The sequence below is a fragment of the Canis aureus genome, chromosome 2 (assembly GCF_053574225.1).
Source record: "Canis aureus isolate CA01 chromosome 2, VMU_Caureus_v.1.0, whole genome shotgun sequence".
Lineage (NCBI taxonomy): Eukaryota > Metazoa > Chordata > Mammalia > Carnivora > Canidae > Canis > Canis aureus.
In genome coordinates this window covers 41928021-41949603 of record NC_135612.1, presented here as the reverse complement: position 1 = coordinate 41949603, position 21583 = coordinate 41928021, and the positions used below count along the sequence as shown (strand labels likewise).

The window sequence follows — 21583 nt, the reverse complement described above, 5'->3', positions numbered from 1 at the left end:
AAATAACTTTTGAACATAGTACTCGACTTTATCTGCTTATTCTATGGGGGGAAAAAAGAAGTATAAAAACAAATACAGAGCTCTTCTTTAGTGATTTTTGTTTGTTTGTTTGTTTTTGTTTTGGTAACAGGATAAGAGAGGCAATTCTGAAACTATTTGGTATATATTGTGCTTCTCTCCCTGGGGGCTTTTGACCCCTTGGGGACATTTGCAGTTTCTGGAAGTATTTTTGATTCTCATGACTAGAGGGGTGTGCTGCTGGCATCAAGTGGGTAGAAGTCAAGTTGTGCTACAAAATGTGCAATGATACATAGGATTCCCATCCTCCTCCACAACAAAGAATTATTTGTTCTAAATTGTCAGTAGTGCTATAAGAGAAACTTTGGATTAAGCAAATGAATTAATGTATCGATATTGTTGCAAGCCGAGGTTCTTACCTTAGAGGATGGGAAGAACAAATAGGGAATAGAAGAGGCAGAGAAGAACCTTGTGGGAATTGGAGGTATCAATATGGACATATGTTTATATTTTCCTAGAAATGGCTTAAAACAATGGCACTACAGTAGCAATGAGCACACCAACCACCACTCAGATCTTGGCTTCTAAATACTATTCCCCAGTGAAGGGAACCAGAATCACTTGGATAAATGGCTTATTTTAGGGATGGCTCAGGAAAGTACCAGATGAGGGACACCTGAGTGGCTCAGCGGTTGAGCGTCTGCCTTTCGCTCAGGGCGTGATCCCAGGGTTCCGGGATCGAGTCCCACATCAGGCTCCCTGCATGGAGTCTGCTTCTCCCTCTTCCCATGTCTCTGCCTTCTCTCTCTGTGTCTCTCATGAATAAATAAATAAAATCTTAAAAAAAAAAAAAAAAGTACCAGATGAGTCTAGAACATCTTGTTGGGCTGAAAGTAAGGAAGTGCTTGCTCTAAGCAAGGATGAGTCATATTTGAAAGACCTAGGACCCAGTTTGGAAGGGTGGGGGAGGGGGGTCCCACTCGCCAAATCAGGAATAATTTGAGCATCATATTTAATAAGGAGATTAATGGCTTAATGCTCATTGAGTAAAAGGAATATTGAAAATAAATAGTAGTGGACTTGGAAGACCATCATTTTATAATTGTTGTGGTATAGATTGGTTTAGGTAAGAATCATGAAGGCATTCCAAGTTCAGGGGAAACGTTTGAGGAGTAGGGTATTTGTAGGGGTCTAACATGTTTTCCCACAGATATGTTATTTGCAAGAGGGAAATAGATGTATACAGCAGAGAAATTAGAAGACATTTTGATCAGATAATCAAAATAAACATCAGAAAAGAGGTAGATGAACATCAGGTGCCTCTGGGTGTGTGGTACCCTAAGAAGGATACAAGATCACTTATGCAATATTTTGTCTGGGAATTGTGTGGGAACATCAGACAAACCTAAATTGAGGAATATTTTATAGAAAAATGCCTTGTATTCTTCAAAATGTCATGTAATGATAGGTAAAGGCCCAGAAATTCTCCTAGATTCAAGGAGACTGAAGAGACTGACAACTATGTGTGATCGCATAGGTTCTGTAATGAAGGAGGGGGAATAGCTCTAAAGACTATTATTAGAACAATTGGCAAAATTAGTTTATGGCTTGTACTTTAAAGTATTGTATCAGTGTTGTGTGTCCTGAATTTGACTAACTATACTTTGGTCATATAAGAAATATTCTTGTTCTTAGGAATTTCTGTTAAGTATGGAGGGTTACGGGGCGTGATATATGCAACTTACCCCCAAGTGGTTCAGAGCATAACATTCTAAAACTTATGTATGGATTATAGCACATATGCGCTGTCATACCATGAGGAATGAAGGAGAGAATGAAGGCTGTTTTGTAACTCTCAGTAAGTTTGGAATTATTTTTAAAAAGTTAAAAATACTAAAAGTTAAAAAATAACAATGTTTCTAAATGGTTGTAAATATTAATATATGGGCTAAGACTTTTAAAATATTTTCTTAAGCATATGTGAATTTTAAATTGTGCAAGGATGGTATAGTAGGTCAAGGAAGATGTGTCCCAAAGTGTGGACAAAGTTGGAGGAAGAGGCTGCTGTGATGCCCCTGGCATGGCTATGAAGGATGGGAGAGGGAAGGAAGGAGGGAAGAATTAGGCAATGGGTTTGGTGGCAGGGTTTCTTTGTCTTGCTAGTGTTGGTAGTCTTTGGCTTCTCCCATCTCCCGCATCATAATTTTGCCAACAGTGAAATGAAGAGTTTTCATAGCCAGACTTTTGACCTGGGGTAGCCCTGGACTCGGGGTCCACTGGTCAAGGCTAGTGTTTGGCACCAGAGACTTAGCTGCTCTGGGAAAACTGATGCAGGGCTTTTAAATTCCTGATCGTCTTACTAAGGCAGGAGAGTCTGTTAGAGCATTTTCTGGAGTTTACATAGACCTGGATTGAATCTTGGCTCTGCTGTTTGGCAGCTGTGACCTTGGAGAAAAGATACTTAGGGCCTGGGTTTTTATTTTCTCATGTTTATGATGAGAATAATAATTATATCTCCTAAAGAAGCTGTAAAATTTAAGAAGATAAATGCATGTAAAGTGCTTTGCTGTTATGTACTAGAGCCCTTGAAAGACTTCCATTTCTCCATTGAATCAAGTAATACATAATAGAAAATTTACTCATTGTCTGAATCCTGTGGTTATGAACTTACCTGATGACCTGACTGTGAACATAATGTGGATATTAGAAGATACAGGAAAGGCCTGATAGAAAACTTTTTTTAAAAAAGTATTTTTCCCGGGCAGCCCCAGTGGTGCAGCGGTTTAGCGCCGCCTGCAGCCCGGGGTGTGATCCTGGAGACCTGGGATCGAGTCCCACGTCGGGCACCCTGCATGGAGCCTGCTTCTCTCTCTGCCTGTGTCTCTGCCTCCCTTTCGCTCTCTCTGAATAAATAAATTAATAAATCTTAAAAAAAAAAAGTATTTTTCCCAAACTGGATAGCAAAATGAATGGAATAGTACCTGTTTCCCGTAACTATTTGAAAATTGCCAATTATATTTTCACGTTTAGGAAGAAGGCTCTTGATTGTCCCTTGAGTCAAAAATTTGTTGAACAAAAGTGTCTCTCTAAATTAGGAATTAATTTTCAATATTCCAACCCTTTCAGAAAAGGTTCCCCAGATCTTTTTTGATGAAGTACACATGTGAGATGAGATTCTTTGGTCCAATTTACATTAAAGCTAAAAATTGGAGTTGTCTTCCTAAATGAAATGGAACTGAATCCTTCTGTAATACTAATTTTTTTTTTACCATCTCATTCTTATTACTGAAGATAAGATTTTCAGGTGTGCATTTTTACAAATTAGCTAATTTGTTGATACCATGATTTTATATGTATTATGTATTATATATTACATATGTTTATATATGAAGTTACCATATAATGTACTTATAATCACCATTATTATATATTATATATTACATAGGTTTATATATATATAGTTACCATCTAGTCATGGTACTTATATTTACCATTATTATATATATTATATATCATATATATATTTTTTTACCATATAATTATGGAAACCATATAAACATACCAACAGTATATGTAAATGCTTCTATTTTACTTGATATTTAATTCTGTTTTCATTATTTTAAGGCAATTGTCCATTTGTGGCAAGATCTGTTTTCTATCAGTAATAAAGTTTTATATTCAAATAATTTATTAGAGTGAAAATGGGAACTGATGTAAAGAAAAAATAGGTAAATAGTAGTGTTAAGAGTGGTACTTGGGAGAAAGATTGAGAAGTTAGTGTATGAATGATTAAAGTTAAGAAACAAGGGCCACGTTATATAGTAGAAAAAGTCCTGGCTGTTTGAACCACCTGAGACTTTGGAGGATACACTTTTCTTCTTGGATTCCAGCGTGTCTGCTGAAGGGGTGGGGATTATAATACCAGATGATTTCTTTAAAAATTTTTTTTCTGTTTTTACCTTTATTTGCATTCATTTTATGCAGAATTTACCAGCCCTGGGGTCATAAGTTTTTGTTTCATCAGTTTCTTTTGTAATACCTCTTTCTTCTGCGCAACCTCGTCTTCTGGTTTAGGAACAATCTGCTCTTTTTCAGTAAGGGTTGTCTCGGTGTGCTGGGAAGAGCTCCTATCTGGGTTAATCTGACCATGAACCCTGTAAATTCTATGCCACATCGTGGGGACTTTGTTCACCTGGATGTGTTCTATGACCAGAGAATCTACATCTAAACCCTTAAGCTCAGCACTACTCTGCAATTTTAAGCATGTGTAGTAAAATTCAACACTCTTTTTTGGCCTGTGTGCAGCCCCACTCCACTGTTGTAGTAACAGAATGACACATATTGGGTGTGCAAAGTGCTATCTTTCGGATACTTGGTGGCTTTTCAGGTATTCATACTCTTGATGGGCTGGGCATTTTCACGTGTGTTCTTAAAGTGACCGTGAAGATTTGAACCTCTTGATTAGCATGAATTTGTAGGGTTTTCTGGGTCAAGTGAAGAGCGAACCATTTTCAGAGGTCACCTCAGGCCTCTTGGGGAAGAGAAGGAGCAATACAAGATGATTTCTAAGGTAATTTGAAAATTATAGGATTCTGTTCTTTTTCAAGCATCTTTTTTTTTTTTTTTTTTTAAGATTTTATTTATTCGTGAGAGACACAGAGAGGCAGAGACATAGGCAGAGGGAGAAGCAGGCTACCCACAGGGAGCCCTTTTTTCAAGCATCTTGATTAAAGTTTGGTTAAAAAAAAAAAAAAGGTGTAGATTAAAATGGGTCCTGGAATAGTATTGACTCAGCACTTCCCCCTTTTCTTCATTGATAAACTATTTATAGAAAAAGGAAGAAATCAGAATATCTACTAAGCTTAAGGAAAAAAATTTATACTATATAGAAACTATATATACGATATATGTATAATATACTTTTATCTCATGTTTTAGTTTGCTTTTTTTATAAGGTATCATCTTAGATACCAATTTGACTTAATTATTGGAAATAAATTGCAAGATAATATTTTTAATTTTTTTTGATTTATATTGTGTGTACAAAAGATGAATATGTTTCAAGGGAAATAAATATGTGAAATAGCAGCATCATAGTAAATACTCATTTTTTTCTGATCATAAATATTAATATCATGCTTGGAAATCTATTTGTTAGTAGTAATAGTGAATCACTTTCCCTCCAATATTTACAATTGCGTACTCTTATTCTAGCCCTGTGTGGTACATATAATATGTATAATCTTAGTTTTCCTCTTAATATAAAAAGTTAGTTTTAGATGTTGTCAGGTACCAAAGGTTATGCAGCTAATTTAGTGAAATGTCTGTGGCTCAGATCTAGGTTTCTTGCTCAAATAGTAATAAGCATAGTGCTTTGAAATTCCAAGCAAGTTGTGAAGAAAGAGTAATTGGAAATGGCACAAAATGCTGAAACAGAAGGAAGATTTCAGTGATCTTTAAAGTTCATGATTTTTTTTCATATTTTTTTTCTTAAATTTAAAAGCAGCCATTGCTTGTCTTTTGTAGTAACTTTTTCCTTATCCCAACAATATTTATTTTAGAAGAAAAAAACTAGAATAAATTCTTGAAAGCAGAATGCATTTTTCAAGAAAAGCTGATTTTTTTTTTTGAAAAAAGTTAAATTATTTCTTTAATGTTGGCCACATTGTTTCAAAACCTTATGTCTAGAGGATAGTTTTGGGCTATTTATTTGCAACAGTAATATTTGTTCCTTGGGACTTTGGTGCTATTTTTTATGTTTTGTCTCTAGGTGAGCATGTTGTTTCCCACAATATTAATAAGGACTATATGCCCAAGATTCCCAAAAGCATGTTTTCAGCTCTGATGTTTGAGTCTTATATCTAGCGTCCCGTTTGACATTTTCAATTGTATGTTTTTTGACGATCTCGTTTAATATGTCCAAAATTGAATTAAATTCTCTTCTCTCTCTCTCTCTCTCTCTCTCTCTCTCTTAAAGATTTATTTGAGAGAGAGAGAGAAAACACTCATGAGCAGGGGGAGGGACAGAGGAAGAGGGAAGGAGGAGGAGAAAGAATCCTCAAGCAGACTCCCTGTTGAGCACAGAGCTCAATAGAGGGCATGATCCTAGGACTCTGAGATCAAGACCTGAGTAGAAATCAGAAGCTAGCTGGCACTTAACTGATTGAGCCACCCAGGTGCCTCTTAAGTTTCTTTCTTTTAAAGCAGTAATGAATAATTAAAGATTTTCTCTTGTTAAATACTTGATTATTTGTTTAAAAAGTTCAGTCATTGATTGGACATAGTTTTACTTTTATTACAAATTCTTTAGTAGTTTTTGAAAAAATAGATTTACCAGAATCATCAAAATGAGATGTTCTGATGAACTCAAAGGTTGATGTTTATTTGATAAGAGCTAACCTTAAAAAGTAAAGTTCACCTTCTGTTTAAAGTCCATGCTCTTAAAATATTTAGTTATTTAAGCAACAAAGTTCTTTAAAACAGTAAACAAAATTGATTTAAAAAGACTGAACATCTGTGATCAGTATTAGTATGAATTTGAATGTTAGATTTTATATTTCTTTCTTTCTCTCTCTTTTTTTTAATTAAGTAAACTCTACCCCCAGAGGGGCTTGAACTCATAACCTGAGATCAGGAGTCACATGCTCTAATGACTGAAACAGCTGGAGTTTTTAAAATTAAGACAGCAGAATCCATAGTGGGAGTCTTTTTTTTTTTTTAAATCTGTTTCTGATTTTATAAAAATGATCTAGAAAGAATTTTGGTTAACTGAGAGTTCAGCTTAAACTAATTTTCTACTTTAATGTTGCCTGAATACAGATACAGGCCTTGGGATTTAGTGTGATTCCATCCTCCCCCCGTACTCTCTCTCCCCCAAGGATAAGATACATTACTTTGTGGGAAAAATGCCCATCCCTGTTTACCAAATATAAGTATTAGTTTCAGAGGTTGGCTTTATATGTTTGCATTTCTTAAACTTATTTTAGTTTTATCGTATAGAAAAATTAGTACTCGTTTTACCTGATGGGTTAATGGTTAGCTTAAATTAATAAAATCATAATCTACAGTTGTTTTAAAGGTGTGTAATGTAGCTTTTTGTTTTTTAGTATTTGTATTTTTTGAAATTGTGGTAAAGTGTACATAACATAGTATTTATCATTTTGACCACTTTTAAATATATAGTACAGTGGTATTAAGTAAACTCATACTGGTGTGCAACAATCACCATTTATCTCCAGAACTTTCTTATCATCTCATATTAAAACTTTGTACTCATTAAGCAGTAGCTCTCCATTTGTCCCTCCCTCTCATCCCAGGTAACTATCATTGTACTTTATCTATGAATTTTGACTACTCTGTGTACCTCATATAAATGGAATTGCCTAATATTTATCTTTTTATGACTGATTTATCTTACCATAATATTTTAAGGTTTATTCATGTTGTAACAAGTGACAGTATTTTTCAGCTTAAAAAAATACTCTGTTGTGTGTAGGTAACACATTTTGTTTTTCTCTTCATCTGCTAATGACGTTGGGATTGTTTCCACCTTTTAAGTGTGAATAATGCTCTTGTGAAGATAGATGTACAAATATATTATTCAAGTCCCTGCTTGCAGTTCTTTTGTGTGTAGACCGAGAAGTGGAACTGTTGGATCAAATTATTATTCTCTATTTAATTTTTTGAGTAGCCACCATACTGTTTTCCACAGCAGTTGTGCCATTTTACATTCCCAAAAATAATGCACAGGGTTTCAGATTTATTCACATTCACATTAAGGCTGCTTGTTTTTTGCTTATTTGTTTTGAGGATAGTTATCCAAATGGTGTGAAGTGGTGTGAAGTGGCATGTCATTGTGGTTTTGATTTGCATTTGCCTAATGATTAGTGATGTTGAGCATCATTTCATGAGCTCATTGGCCATTTGTATATCTGCTTTGTAGAGATGTCTATTCAAGTCCTTTGCTTATTTTTGTTGTAGAGGCTTAGGGATTCTTTATATATTCTGGATATTAATGTCAGCTAATATGATCTATAATTATTTTCTTCCCTTTGATGGATTGCTGTTTTACTCTTTTAATAGTATCCATGGACACTTTGACATTTGGCCATGCATTCATGGATTTGTCTGGGCTTTTTATTCTATTCCATTGATCTATAGGTCTCTCTTTATGCCAGTGCCATACTGTATTAATCACTATAGTTTTATAGAAAATTTTGACATTCGGTAGTGTGCATCCTCCATCTTTGTTCTTTTTTGAGATTGTTTTGGCTATTTGGAGATCTTGAGATTTCATATTTATTTAGGATGACTTTTCATATTTTTGCAAAAAAAATATCATTGTGATTTTGATAGGGATTGCATTGAATTTGTAGCTCACTTTGGGTAATACTGACATGTTAACATTAAGTCTTTCAGTCTGTGGATATATGGTGTATTTTTATTTATTGTATTTTCTTTAACTTTTTTTTGTCAGTGTTGTTTAGTTTTCAGTGTATAAGTCTTTTACGTTGACTAAGTTAATTCCTGAGTGTTTTAAAATTTTTGATGCAATTGTAGGGGCACTTGAGTGGCTCAGTCAATTAAGCATCTGACTCTTGATTTTGGCTTGGGTCATGATCTTGGGGTTCAGGGATTGAGCCCCTGTGGGGAGCCTACTTGAGGATTCTCTTCCTCTCCCTCTGCCTCTTCCCCATCTTGGACAAGAACACTTACTCTCTAAAATATTTGAAAAAATTTTTTGATGCTATTGCAAATGGAATTATTTTCTTCTTTCAGACTGTTCATTGTTAGTGTACAAATGCAACTGATTAAGCGTTCATTTGTATCCTATTTTGATGAATTTGTTTATTAATTCAGCAGTGTTTTTTGGAGTCTTTAGGGGATTCTATATATAAGACCATATTTGTAAACAGAGATACTTAACTTTTTCTTTCCAGTTTGAAGACCTCTTATTCCTTTTTTATTGCTTAATTGCTTTGTCTAGAACTTCTGTTGTTGAATCTAAGGGGTGAAATCAGTCATCCTTGTCTTATTCTTGATCTTAGAAGAAAAGCTTTCAGTCTTTCACCATTTGAACATGCTGTAAGCTGTGGGATTTTCCTAAATGATTTTCTTTCTTTTTTTTTTTTTTCTAAATGATTTTCATTATGTTTTTATTATGTTGAGGTAGTTTCCTTCTATTTCTGGTTGATTGCTTTTATCATAAATGAGTGTTGTATTTTGTGAAATGCTTCTTTTGCATCAGTTTTTACAGGGTCGTGGTTTTTCCTTCTTTCTCTTAATGTGGTGTATCATATTGATTAGTTTTAATTTTAGTATGTTAAATCATTCTTTCATTCCAGGAATAAATCCCACTTTGTCATGGTATATAATCCTTTTTAACATGCTGCTGGATTTGGTTTGCCAGTATCATCTTCAGTACTTCTGTATCAGTCTTCATAAGGGCTATTAATTATTTTATTGTCTAGCTTTGATACAAAGCAATGCTGACCTTGTAGAGTAAGTTAGGATGTATTTTTTTCCCTTCAGTTTGGGAAGAGTTTGAGAAAGATGTGGTAGTTTGGTAGAACTCCCAGTGAAGACATCAGGGTGAGTACTTTTCTTTGTCAAGAGGATTTTGGTTACTAAAATTCAGTCTCCTTTCTAGGATCTATTTAGCTTTTTCTGTTTCTTTTTGACTCCGTGTTGGTAGGTTTTGTGTTTCTAGGAATTTGTCCATTTTATCTAAATTATCCATTATGTTGGCATTACTGTTGTTCATCATACTCTCTTATAATTATTTCTAGAATTGGTAGTAATGATCACACTTTCATTTCTCATTTTAATAATTTGAGTCTTGCTTTCTCTTAGTCCATCCTAACTAAAGGTCTTTTTTTTTTTTTTTTTTTTTTAACCTTTTGGAAAATCAGCTTGTCAGGTTTAATCTGATTGGTAGTGAAATGAAATAGAGAAGCCAGGCAAAAGTTGGTTGAGGCAAGCTTTTAATAGGTTGCGCTCTTGGGCAAGGTGTCGTTCCCCCCCCCCCCCAATGCCAGCAGGGGAGGGGGGCGGTGTCGCGCCCCAAAGGAGTACATGTGAGCTTTTTAAGGGGGGTGGGGTGGGTAAGAGGCTGAGTCTGTTTGGGGTGATAACTTATGCCCTTATATGGGGTTTGGGTAAGGTGCAGTTCAGGTTTCCTGCATAGGCCTTGTCTCCCCATGATGACGTGTCCTTGGGCGGTCTGCTGGTGATGGGAAAGTTCCCAGGTGAGAGTAACAAGATGGAGGGTCTGCTGCCATTTTGTTGGTGCCTCCCTATCCCCCTTGACCCACTGGCCCAACACAACTTTTGGTTTTATTGTGTTTTATTCCCCCTTATTTTTCTATTTTTCTTTGTTTTGGTCTTTATTATTTCCTTCCTTCTGTTATATTTGAGTTTGCCCTGGGGGCAAAATTCACACTGTCTCAAATTACTATTGCTTTGTAATAAGTCTGTTAAGTGACTGTATGTGAGTCTTTTAGCTTTATCCTTCAAGGTAGTTGTGACTGCTCTTTATATTTGCAAATGAATTTTAGAGTAGTATTGTTAGTTTCTGCATATAATAAAAGGAAACCTGGTGTTTTGATTAGGATTGTATTGAATCTCTAGATTAATTTGGGGGAGAATTTACATCTTTTATGAAATTGAAACTTCTCAAAGATGAATTTGTTTATTAGTATATTTTAAACTTCAGGATCAAGGCACTTGGTTTTCTGTATTTCATTTTAGGTAACTGATATAATAGTAATAGTATCTTTTATTTAACTTTTTCCAGTGGAAGTGCTTCAGTATAGAAGAATTTTGACTTTGAAGGAAAGAAAGGAGGAATTGCTGCAACCAAGACCTAAGTAGGAAAGCAGTACATAATGGGACTGATGGTGATGGGATAGTTGTCATGGCAGGAATTTGAGGAACTTCTCTTCTGATTACTATTTTTTCCATCAGTAGAATAGAGAACAAAGTCATCAGCTGAAAGTGAGAATGAGTGATGAGTTTTGGAGATGTGAGGAGAGAGAATATGGCATAAAATAATCAACCAGGAAATTGGGCAATGGAAAATTGCTAAATTTAGAGTGAGATTAATTAGACTGGTTAGCATGGTGGTTTATTCTCAGCCATATTCAGCTACATCGAGCGGGTAGTCAAGAGTGAGTTTTTTCCCAGGAAATGAGTGGAGGGAGGAGGGAGAGCAAAAGCCAAGGGAGTGAGGGTATATGAAAACTTGACTGGATAAAAGGAGGGATATATACTGGGTGAGGGACCAGTGAAAAGGCACTAGATGTACTTAAATTGTAGGACCTAATGGAATCTAAAGATTGTTATAATTATGTTGTTAGTGTGTTTGAGCTGGAAATATGAGAGCAAAGTGGTTCAAGAGTTTACACCTGCCAGTTTGGTTTGATAAAATTTACTTTCATATTTTTGTTATTTGTATCAATCTTCATGTGATGTAGGACATGTTATGAAAAACAAGTTCATATTTTTAAATCTAAGACCTTTGGGGCCAGATATGTTTTTTAGTTTTTTTTTTTTCCCCCACTGTTACTTTTTCCAGGGACTTACATTAGTCCTTCCAAAAACTTTTGGTTTTGTTGGTGTCTGTATGTTTGTTTTCTGTCTCATTAATTTATGCTCTTTTCTTTCTTCATTTGTACTGCCTTTGGTTTAATTTGTTCTTTTTATAACCCTTTCAGATGGTTGCTTTAGAACTTTGGTTTTTGGCCTTTCCTCTATATATGTATTTTAAAGCTATAAATTTCTCTCTTAAGCATGGGGTTAGCTGCATCCCATAAATTTTTATATGATGTAATTTTAATAGCATTACATTCAAAATCTTTTCTGGTTTTGACTATTTCTTCTTTGACCTATGAGTTAGTCAGAAGTTTATTGCTTAATTTCCCAATATAAGCATTTTCTAATTATATTGTTATTCATAACTTAATTCATTGGAGGTCAGAAAAACATGTCTGTCCTTTGAAATTTGTTAACAGTTTATGATCTAGCATGTGCTCACTTTTTGCACATGTTTTTGTGCACTGAAGAAGAATGTGTTTTTTGCTTTTATTAAGTATAGTCAGGCTGTTAATTGTAAAGTTCAAACTTTTTTCTTCCTGTCTGTTCCTTGTTTTGGTTTGCTTGTTCCATCAGTCACTGAGAAAGCTATGTTAAAATCATCTTGCTAGAATTGTGGTCTTCACTTAGTTCCCTTGGTACTGGCTGAAGTTTATTTGGAAAAAATATGTTTTTGGGGTGCCTGAGTGGCTCATTCGGTTAAGTGTCCAACTCTTGATTTTGGCTCAGCTCAGGATCTCAGGGTTGTGAGATCGAGCCCTGTATGGGTGGGCTCTGCGCTCAGCAGGGATTTTAGTTGAGATTTTGTTCTCTCTCTGCCTCTGCCTCCCCCCTCAACTCTCTTTTAAATACATAGATCTTTAAAAAGAAGAAAACGAAAAGTATGTTTTTACACTGCAGAATTCAATGCAATATTTTAACAAACTGATGTATGGGAAAAGTAAAAAAATAAATTTCAGATGCAATTTGTAGAACATTAGAATCACATGTAGACATTTTTGAAGCATATACTGTCAACAGAAGGAATGTGCTGTTACTGCTGGCAGTAAGAAAGAAGTTACTTTGTTATGAGCCATTGAGCTGTTACTTGGCATATGTATTTGTCTGAATAAGTTTTAATTGCCATTCATATTTGGCTCTTAAGTTTGCTTAGATTTGTAGAAAGCACACACCCAAAAATATTCAGAAAGTATTAAATTGTGGAGAAGGAAACAAAGCCAGTGAGCAAACTATTGCATATGAAGTCATGTAGTATTTACATCCTAACCATGATAATTACTAATATAAATGGACATTTTCTGTATTTCAGTTAAGTTTTAAAAAAGAAATGATTGGGTATTACAAGTTTATATGTAGCATAATTTTTCCTATTGAAAGTAATGGAAAAATAAGCTCCTGGTTAAGATTTTGCACAGAATATTTGATTTTCAGGAACAGATTCCTGACTTTGTGTTATTCAGTACATTTAGATTTAGAATTGCTAAATCTTTCTGGTGAATTGAACTTTTACTGTAATGAAGTATCTTCCTGTATTTCTATCCATGTATTTATCTCCTGCATTGAAATGTGCTGCGATAGAATAAAACTACAGAACTTTCTTTTGATTTGTGTTCTACACAGTATATTGCTCTCCATGCTTTTACTTTTTTTTCTATATAATTATACTTAAGATCTGCTTCTGTAATCGGCATTTAATTGGTCTTTTTTAAAATACAATTTTGAGTTATTAATTTTTCCCCTTCCATTAGTTTGTTAGCTGTATGTACTCTCACTATTCTTACATGCATATTTGACTTAAGTCCAAAAAGTAAAAAAAGTACTTTTTCTATTTCCCATAAAATGAAGGGATTTTAGCATACTTTAATTTCATTTACTACCCTTCCCAATTATGTACTGTTGTTGTGCATTGTAATATTTTAAGTTCTACAGTGTATTGTTATTTAGTCAAAATATTCACTTAGAGGTACATATTTATCCTGTTCATGTTTTTATTTATTTATTTGCTTCCTTGCCTACTTGCTTACTTTTTGGTGTAATATCCAAACTATGCCTGGGATCCTTTTTTCTTTCTACTTGAAAGTGTTTTAGTGTTAAATTCTATTTGACTACAAATGTCTGTGTTTCCTCCTCCCACCCCCACTCTGTTTTTGCCCCCTTCTCTGAAGAGTATTTTTTTACCAGATTTAGAATTCTAGTCTGGCCTTTCTCCCACTCTTGGTACTCACAAGGTATCATTTCATTATCTTCTGGCTTCCATTACTTATGTGAAAAAGTCAACTATAAATCTTAATACTGTTTTTAAAGTCTATCTTTCCTTTTTTGGCTACTTTTAAGATCTGTCTGTGGCTGTCTTTTTGTCTCTCTTTTCCTTTATCTAACCTCTTTGATATGCTTTAAGTTGTGTTTTTCTTTGTATTTGTTTTACATGGGAGTTTGTAGATACTGGATCTGTGGCTTGATGTCACTGATAAAAGTTTTAAAAGTTTTTACCTATATGTCTTTAAGTATTTCTCTCTTTCCTTTCTGAGACTTCCAGAAAGTTACGTGTACTTTGGATCCATGTGTCATAATTTTTTCACACTCTTTTCTGTGTTTCCCAATTTGTATCTTTTGGGGCATCAGTATTTTCCTCTTTCCTATCTTCTGGTGTAAGTATTTTCCTCTTTCCTATCTTCTGGTGTAAGTATTTTCCTCTTTCCTATCTTCTGGGTAAGAGAAAAATTATGTACTATTCTTTCTTTAGCTGTATTTCTAACCTGTTGTCCAACTCATCATCAATTTGTTATTTTCTGGTTTCAAAACTGTATTTTTCAAGTCTGTGTTTTCTATACTTTAAGCATTGTTTGCTAATGTTCTTTGTTTTTTAATTCTTTGAACACATTAACTTATTTTAAAGTTTTTTTCTGATAACATTACCTGGATCTACTATGGGTCTGATTGTATTCCCATTTTAAAATCTTAGTTTTCAGTCAAGACCTGACTTGGTCTTTCTTAAAATACAATTTTGAGTTAATTAATTTTATCCCTTCCATTAGTAATAAAAAATAAAAAATAATAAAAAATAAAACTAATAATTATTTTTTATTTTTAGGCATTTTGTTTATTTATTTTTTTAATAAATTAATTTTTTATTGGTGTTCAATTTACCAACATACAGAATAACACCCAGTGTTCATCCCGTCAAGTGCCCCCCCCCCACTCACCCCCACCCACTCACCCCCACCCCCCGCCCTCCTCCCCTTCCACCACCCCTAGTTCGTTTCCCAGAATTAGGAGTCTTTATGTTCTGTCTCCCTTTCTGATATTTCCCACACATTTCTTCTCCCGTCCCTTATATTCCCTTTCACTATTATTTATATTCCCCAAATGAATGAGAACATATAATGTTTGTCCTTCTCCGATTGACTTACTTCACTCAGCATAATACCCTCCAGTTCCATCCACGTTGAAGCAAATGGTGGGTATTTGTCGTTTCTAATGACTGAGTAATATTCCATTGTATACATAAACCACATCTTCTTTATCCATTCATCTTTTGATGGACACCGAGGCTCCTTCCACAGTTTGGCTATTGTGGACATTGCTGCTAGAAACATCGGGGTGCAGGTGTCCCGGCGTTTCATTGCATCTGAATCTTTGGGGTAAATCCCCAACAGTGCAATTGCTGGGTCGTAGGGCAGGTCTATTTTTAACTCTTTGAGGAACCTCCACACAGTTTTCCAGAGTGGCTGCACCAGTTCACATTCCCACCAACAGTGTAAGAGGGTTCCCTTTTCTCTCCATCCTCTCCAACATTTGTGGTTTCCTGCCTTGTTAATTTTCCCCATTCTCACTGGTGTGAGGTGGTATCTCATTGTGGTTTTGATTTGTATTTCCCTGATGGCAAGTGATGCAGAGCATTTTCTCATGTGCATGTTGGCCATGTCTATGTCTTCCTCTGTGAGATTTCTGTTCATGTCTTTTGCCCATTTCATGATTGGATTGTTTGTTTCTTTGGTGTTGAGTTTAAGAAGTTCTTTATAGATCTTGGAAACTAGCCCTTTATCTGATACGTCATTTGCAAATATCTTCTCCCATTCTGTAGGTTGTCTTTGAGTTTTGTTGACTGTATCCTTTGCTGTGCAAAAGCTTCTTATCTTGATGAAGTCCCAATAGTTCATTTTTGCTTTTGTTTCTTTTGCCTTCGTGGATGTATCTTGCAAGAAGTTACTGTGGCCGAGTTCAAAACGGGTGTTGCCTGTGTTCTCCTCTAGGATTTTGATGGAATCTTGTCTCACATTTAGATCTTTCATCCATTTTGAGTTAATCTTTGTGTATGGTGCAAGAGAGTGGTCTAGTTTCATTCTTCTGCATGTGGATGTCCAATTTTCCCAGCACCATTTATTGAAGAGACTGTCTTTCTTCCAATGGATAGTCTTTCCTCCTTTATCAAATATTAGTTGACCATAAAGTTGAGGGTCCACTTCTGGGTTCTCTATTCTGTTCCATGGATCTGTGTGTCTGTTTTTGTGCCAGTACCACACTGTCTTGATGACCACAGCTTTGTAGTACAACCTGAAATCTGGCATTGTGATGCCCCCAGATATGGTTTTCTTTTTTACAATTCCCCTGGCTATTCGGGGTCTTTTCTGATTCCACATACATCTTAAAATAATTTGCTCTAACTCTCTGAAGAAAGTCCATGGTATTTTGATAGGGATTGCATTAAATGTGTCAATTGCCCTGGGTAACATTGACATTTTCACAATATTAATTCTGCCAATCCATGAGCATGGAATATTTTTCCATCTCTTTGTGTCTTCCTCAATTTCTTTCAGAAGTGTTCTATAGTTTTTAGGGTATAGATCCTTTACCTCTTTGGTTAGGTTTATTCCTAGGTATCTTATGCTTCTGGGTGCAATTGTAAATGGGATTGACTCCTTAATTTCTCTTTCTTCAGTCTCATTGTTAGTGTATAGAAATGCCACTGATTTCTGGGCATTGATTTTGTATCCTGCCACGCTACCAAATTGCTATATGAGTTCTATCAATCTTGGGGTGGAGGCTTTTGGGTTTTCTATGTAGAGTATCATGTCATCGGCGAAGAGGGAGAGTTTGACTTCTTCTTTGCCAATTTGAATGCCTTTAATGTCTTTTTGTTGCCTGATTGCTGAGGCTAGGACTTCCAATACTATGTTGAATAGCAGTGGTGAGAGTGGACATCCCTGTCTTGTTCCTGATCTAGGGGAAAGGCTCCCAGTGCTTCCCCATTGAGAATGATATTTGCTGTGGGCTTTTCGTAGATGGCTTTTAAGATGTTGAGGAATGTTCCCTCTATCCCTGCGCTCTGAAGAGTTTTGATCAGGAATGGATGCTGTATTTTGTCAAATGCTTTCTCTGCATCTAATGAGAGGATCATATGGTTCTTGGTTTTTCTGTTGCTGATATGATGAATCACATTGATTGTTTTACGAGTGTTGAACCAGCCTTGTGTCCCGGGGATAAATCCTACTTGGTCATAGTGAATAATTTTCTTAATGTACTGTTGGGTCGTACTGGCTAGTATCTTGTTGAGAATTTTTGCATCCATGTTCATCCGGGATATAGGTCTGTAATTCTCCTTTTTGGTGGGGTCTTTGTCTGGTTTTGGAATTAAGGTGATGCTGGCCTCATAGAACAAATTTGGAAGTACTCCATCTCTTTCTATCTTTCCAAACAGCTTTAGTAGAATAGGTATGATTTCTTCTTTAAACGTTTGATAGAATTCCCCTGGGAAGCCATCTGGCCCTGGACTCTTGTGTCTTGAGAGGTTTTTGATGACTGCTTCAATTTCCTCCCTGGTGATTGGCCTGTTCAGGTTTTCTATTTCTTCCTGTTCCAGTTTTTGTAGTCTGTGGCTTTCCAGGAATGTGTCCGTTTCTTCTAGATTGCCTAATTTATTGGCGTATAGCAGTTCATAATATGTTTTTAAAATCGTTTGTATTTCCTTGGTGTTGGTAGTGATCTCTCCTTTCTCATTCATGATTTTATTAATTTGAGTCTTCTCTCTCTTCTTTTTAATAAGGCTAGCTAATGGTTTATCTATCTTATTAATTCTTTCAAAGAGGCATTTTGTTTATTATTTGTTTGTTCATTCATTTATTCATTCATTCATTCATTCATTCATTCATGAGAGACAGAGACAGAGAGAGAGAGAGTGGCAGAGACATAGGCAGAGGGATAAGCAGGCTCCATGCAGGGAGCCTGACGTGGGACTCGATCCTGGGTCTCCAGGATCCCACCCTGGGCTGAAGGCAGCACTAAACCGTTGAGCCACCCTGGGTGCCCTATTTTTAGGCATTTTGTATGAAAATTATAAGATCATTTGAATTTCTAGATGATGTTATATTTTGCTGGTAAGATTTACTTTTGCTAACATTTTTTCAGAAGTTTTTACTGGCATGCAGCTAGGCTAATAATACTAGGTAGCCCAGGTTACCTTAACCTAATGAGGGACTGAGGTGATCTGAAGCTATACTTTCCTCCTCCTTGGTCTGGTCTATTTCTAGTTTACCTTTATGCTTAGGGTATAGTCCTTTGAATTCTCTCCAGGTTCCTGGTGTGTTTACTGGGGCTGTTTCTTGGTCCTGAATCTATTTTTGTGTCCCGCCTATAGAGCTGTTAAAAACTCTGTTTAGCTTCTCAGTCTCTCAGCCAATGTTTTTTGTTTTTTTAAATATATATATTTTAAAGATCTTACTTTTTTGGGAGAGAGAGAGAGCTGTGCAAGTGAGCTTGAGTTGGCAGTGGGCAGATGGAGAGAAAGGGAGAAGCAGACTCCCTACTGAGCAGAGAACATTCTGTGGGGCTCAGCTAAAGTTTTAAGAATCTTCTAATGACGAGGGGGAAAATTAGTCTGAAGTGTGGTCTTACCAGTTTCTTCCAAAGCTCAGCGCTTCAGTTCTGTCTTGAAAGTTCTCCAGTAGTTTTGAGCAGATTACTTTTCTTGTTGTTTTTTCATTCTTAGAAGAAGGTTGGTTTGGAGTGCCTGGTTGCTTCACTCTATTAATCATCTGACTCTTGGTTTGGGCTCAGGTTTTGATCTCAAGGGTTGTGGGATTGAGTGCCAAGTCAGGCTCTATGTTCAGTGTGAAGTCTGCTTGAAGATTCTCCCCCTTTGCCCCTCCCTGTATTTGGATTCACTCATGCTCTCTCACTGTCTAAAATAAATAAATAAATCTTAAAAGGATTGGAGTAACCTACTCAGCCATTGTCCAAAGCGAAATACTAAGATATGGTTTAGCATTCAGAATTTTTCAGATTAAAATATAATATGATGCATATATCTTTTAGTCATTATTGAAATGTATGAATATTTATGTTACCTACTATAGTGCAGGTTTTTATAATGGGAATTGGATGTGATGTGATCTGTTAGGGAGCATGATTTGAATAAGCTGACTCTGTTGGTTTATATATATGTATATATTTTTTAAAGATTGTATTTATTCATGAGAGAGGCAGAGAGAGAGAGGCAGAGACATAGGAAGAGGGAGAAGTAGACTCCTCACAAGGAGCCTGATAGGGAACTTGATCCCAGAACCCCAGGGTCATGCCCTGAGCCGAAGGCTGTTGCTCAACCACTGTGCCACCCAGGCGCCCCTCTGTTGGTTTATATTGCAGTCTTGTGAGAAAACAAAAACATTCTACAGCACAGCTGCTCGTTTGATTGGTTCTCACCAGTGACTAGCTATCCTTCAGTTTCTCTAGGATTCTTTGCTTCCACCGACTTGCTATTCTCTCTGTCTAGAATATACACCCTCATACTTGGGTTTGGATATGAGGCACATTCCCAGGGCAACCCTCCCTAAGTAATAAATTTAGATCAGATAAATGACTTATTAATTTTAATTCATACAGACTCACTTATATGATAGTTTGATTAATGTCTGTTTGCCCCTACTAAACTGTGAATTTTATGAGATCAGAAATCATGCCGTTTTGTTTTTACTATTTTGCCCTCTGTGCCTATTTCAGTGTTTGGAAGTACATTTTTTGCAAGTAGGTGACCAATTAAAAGGTTATCAGTCGTTAGTAGATGTTCAGTTAATGTTTATATGAATGAAGAAATGAAAACATGAAGGAAGATATATAAGCAATGCCATCCTTGTGGTAATGATAGTACTGATAAGAATTGAAAACTCATTGCTTTTGAGCAAAAGCCAGATTTAATCAAACAGGGATTTGCATAGTACTTTTAAAGTTTTATGACTATACATGTACAACATTAAAAATACTTTAATAAAATTGTCCTGAGATTTGATTGTGAATGTTTTAGCATTTGTCTTCCTTGTAAATATTTTACCATATGAGTTTGAAAACACTACTGTCATTAAGAACATGACAAATTGTATCATTGCCAGTCACTGAATTACAGAGATAAATGGAATAAAATAATCCTGTTTTTGAAGGATCTCAGAGGAAAATTACTTGGAATTTATTATACACATATCCACAAAGTAAGATAATATGGTTTACATGAATCTTGATTGATTAGGAGGATTTTATTAAATGGCTAAAGGAATGGTATTTCATTTAAGTGGATGTTATTATGAAATCATATGGTGCCTTTGTGGATTCATAGTAATTTTGGTGGCGACTAGGGCAGTTTGCAAGAATGGTTTGTAAAGACTGATTGGGGCTACCAGATTATCAGTTCATCCTTTGACATAGAGGCCATCAGAAGCTTTTAAGGATATTCTGTAATGTTAAAGAGGAGAAATTCTGGAGCCAGACTCCCTGAGTTCATATTCCAAGCTCTGCCCTTCACTGTGTGTGTGATCTTGGACATATTATTTAGTATCTCTCTGCCTAAGTATTCTTATTTATAAAATGGAAATGATAATTATAACTAAAAATATTGCACTTTGAATTGAATGAGTTAAGACATACTAGGTATGTAGAAAAAAGTGCTTGGCACATAGAAAAATGCCAGTAAGTGTTGGCTCTTGTTGTTGCTATTATTATATTCATTGAGGAAAAACTCAAAGGTTATAATTGTACTCTTTCAACCAGTTATAGTGGCACAAAAAGATTCAAAAGATGTTTAAGAGGTAAAGTTAACAAAGCTTCAACTTAATTACCAATTTTATATAACCAGGAATTTTAACTAATAAGGGTGCCTATATACAGCATAGAAGCAGTCTTGAAATTTGTATAACATTTTCATGATTTGCAAACTTATAGAACTTAAATTTTCTAATTTGTGTTTTCTTTTAGATCTTATAGAAAATTTCAGCTGTAGCCCTTGGACTAGAAGCTGAAATAATAGAAGCTGTGTACGATGCATTAGGGTATTGAAGAAAAATAATTTTGAATTAAATATTTGGAATATAAGGAAGGAAAGGTGACTGAAAATGGGGCGGAAGAAAATACAAATCACACGCATAATGGATGAAAGGAACCGACAGGTAAATGAAAATTTTAACTTATTTATAATTGATGTAAAAAGAAAATTTTTTTTAGAGAGGAGCATAGGAGAGGATGGTTGGATTTTTCTTAAATTTAATTTCAAGTCTAAATATTTTTATTTCCAAACTAAATAAAATTTTAACACTTTTAGCTTGTGTGCTTTAAAGAAATTTTTTTTCTTGTTATAGAAATTATACTTGTTAATTATAGAAAACACGGAAAGAAAAAGGTGGTCCCACCACTACTGTCCATTGTGTAGATTTATCATAATAAGCTTAGTCTTCCATTCATTTGATTGTTTGTTAGTTTTTAACATATTATTATTGTAAATTATCATCTTTATTTTCATAATTAGGTAATACCTAAGTTAACTACAGTTATCAGTGAATGTGTTTGGGTCACTTAAATTTTCTGGTTAACTAAGAAATAATGAGAATTTTTTTATAACTCATTATCACATATATCCCTAGAGTATTTATGTATTGATCTCAGTTTTAATTGATAAAATATATTGAACTTAATTTTCAGTACCAATGTCAGTAAA

At 35.2% G+C, this 21583-nt stretch overlaps 1 protein-coding gene and 1 pseudogene across 24 annotated transcripts in view; one reads left to right on the top strand and one right to left on the bottom strand.

Moving 5' to 3' along the window:
• Positions 1–21583, top strand: part of MEF2A (myocyte enhancer factor 2A) — a 171634-nt gene that overhangs the window by 53156 nt on the left and 96895 nt on the right. For all 24 annotated transcript variants that reach the window (XR_013363652.1, XM_077869777.1, XM_077869767.1 and 21 more), the window contains one exon: positions 20848–21038. Coding sequence is in view for 16 of the 24 variants with exons in the window: in XM_077869777.1 (XP_077725903.1) it covers positions 20985–21038 (54 nt within the window). In the remaining 8 variants the exon portion in view is untranslated. The remainder of the gene's footprint in view (positions 1–20847; positions 21039–21583) is intronic.
• On the bottom strand, positions 3995–4527 carry LOC144289863 (large ribosomal subunit protein uL22 pseudogene; annotated as a pseudogene).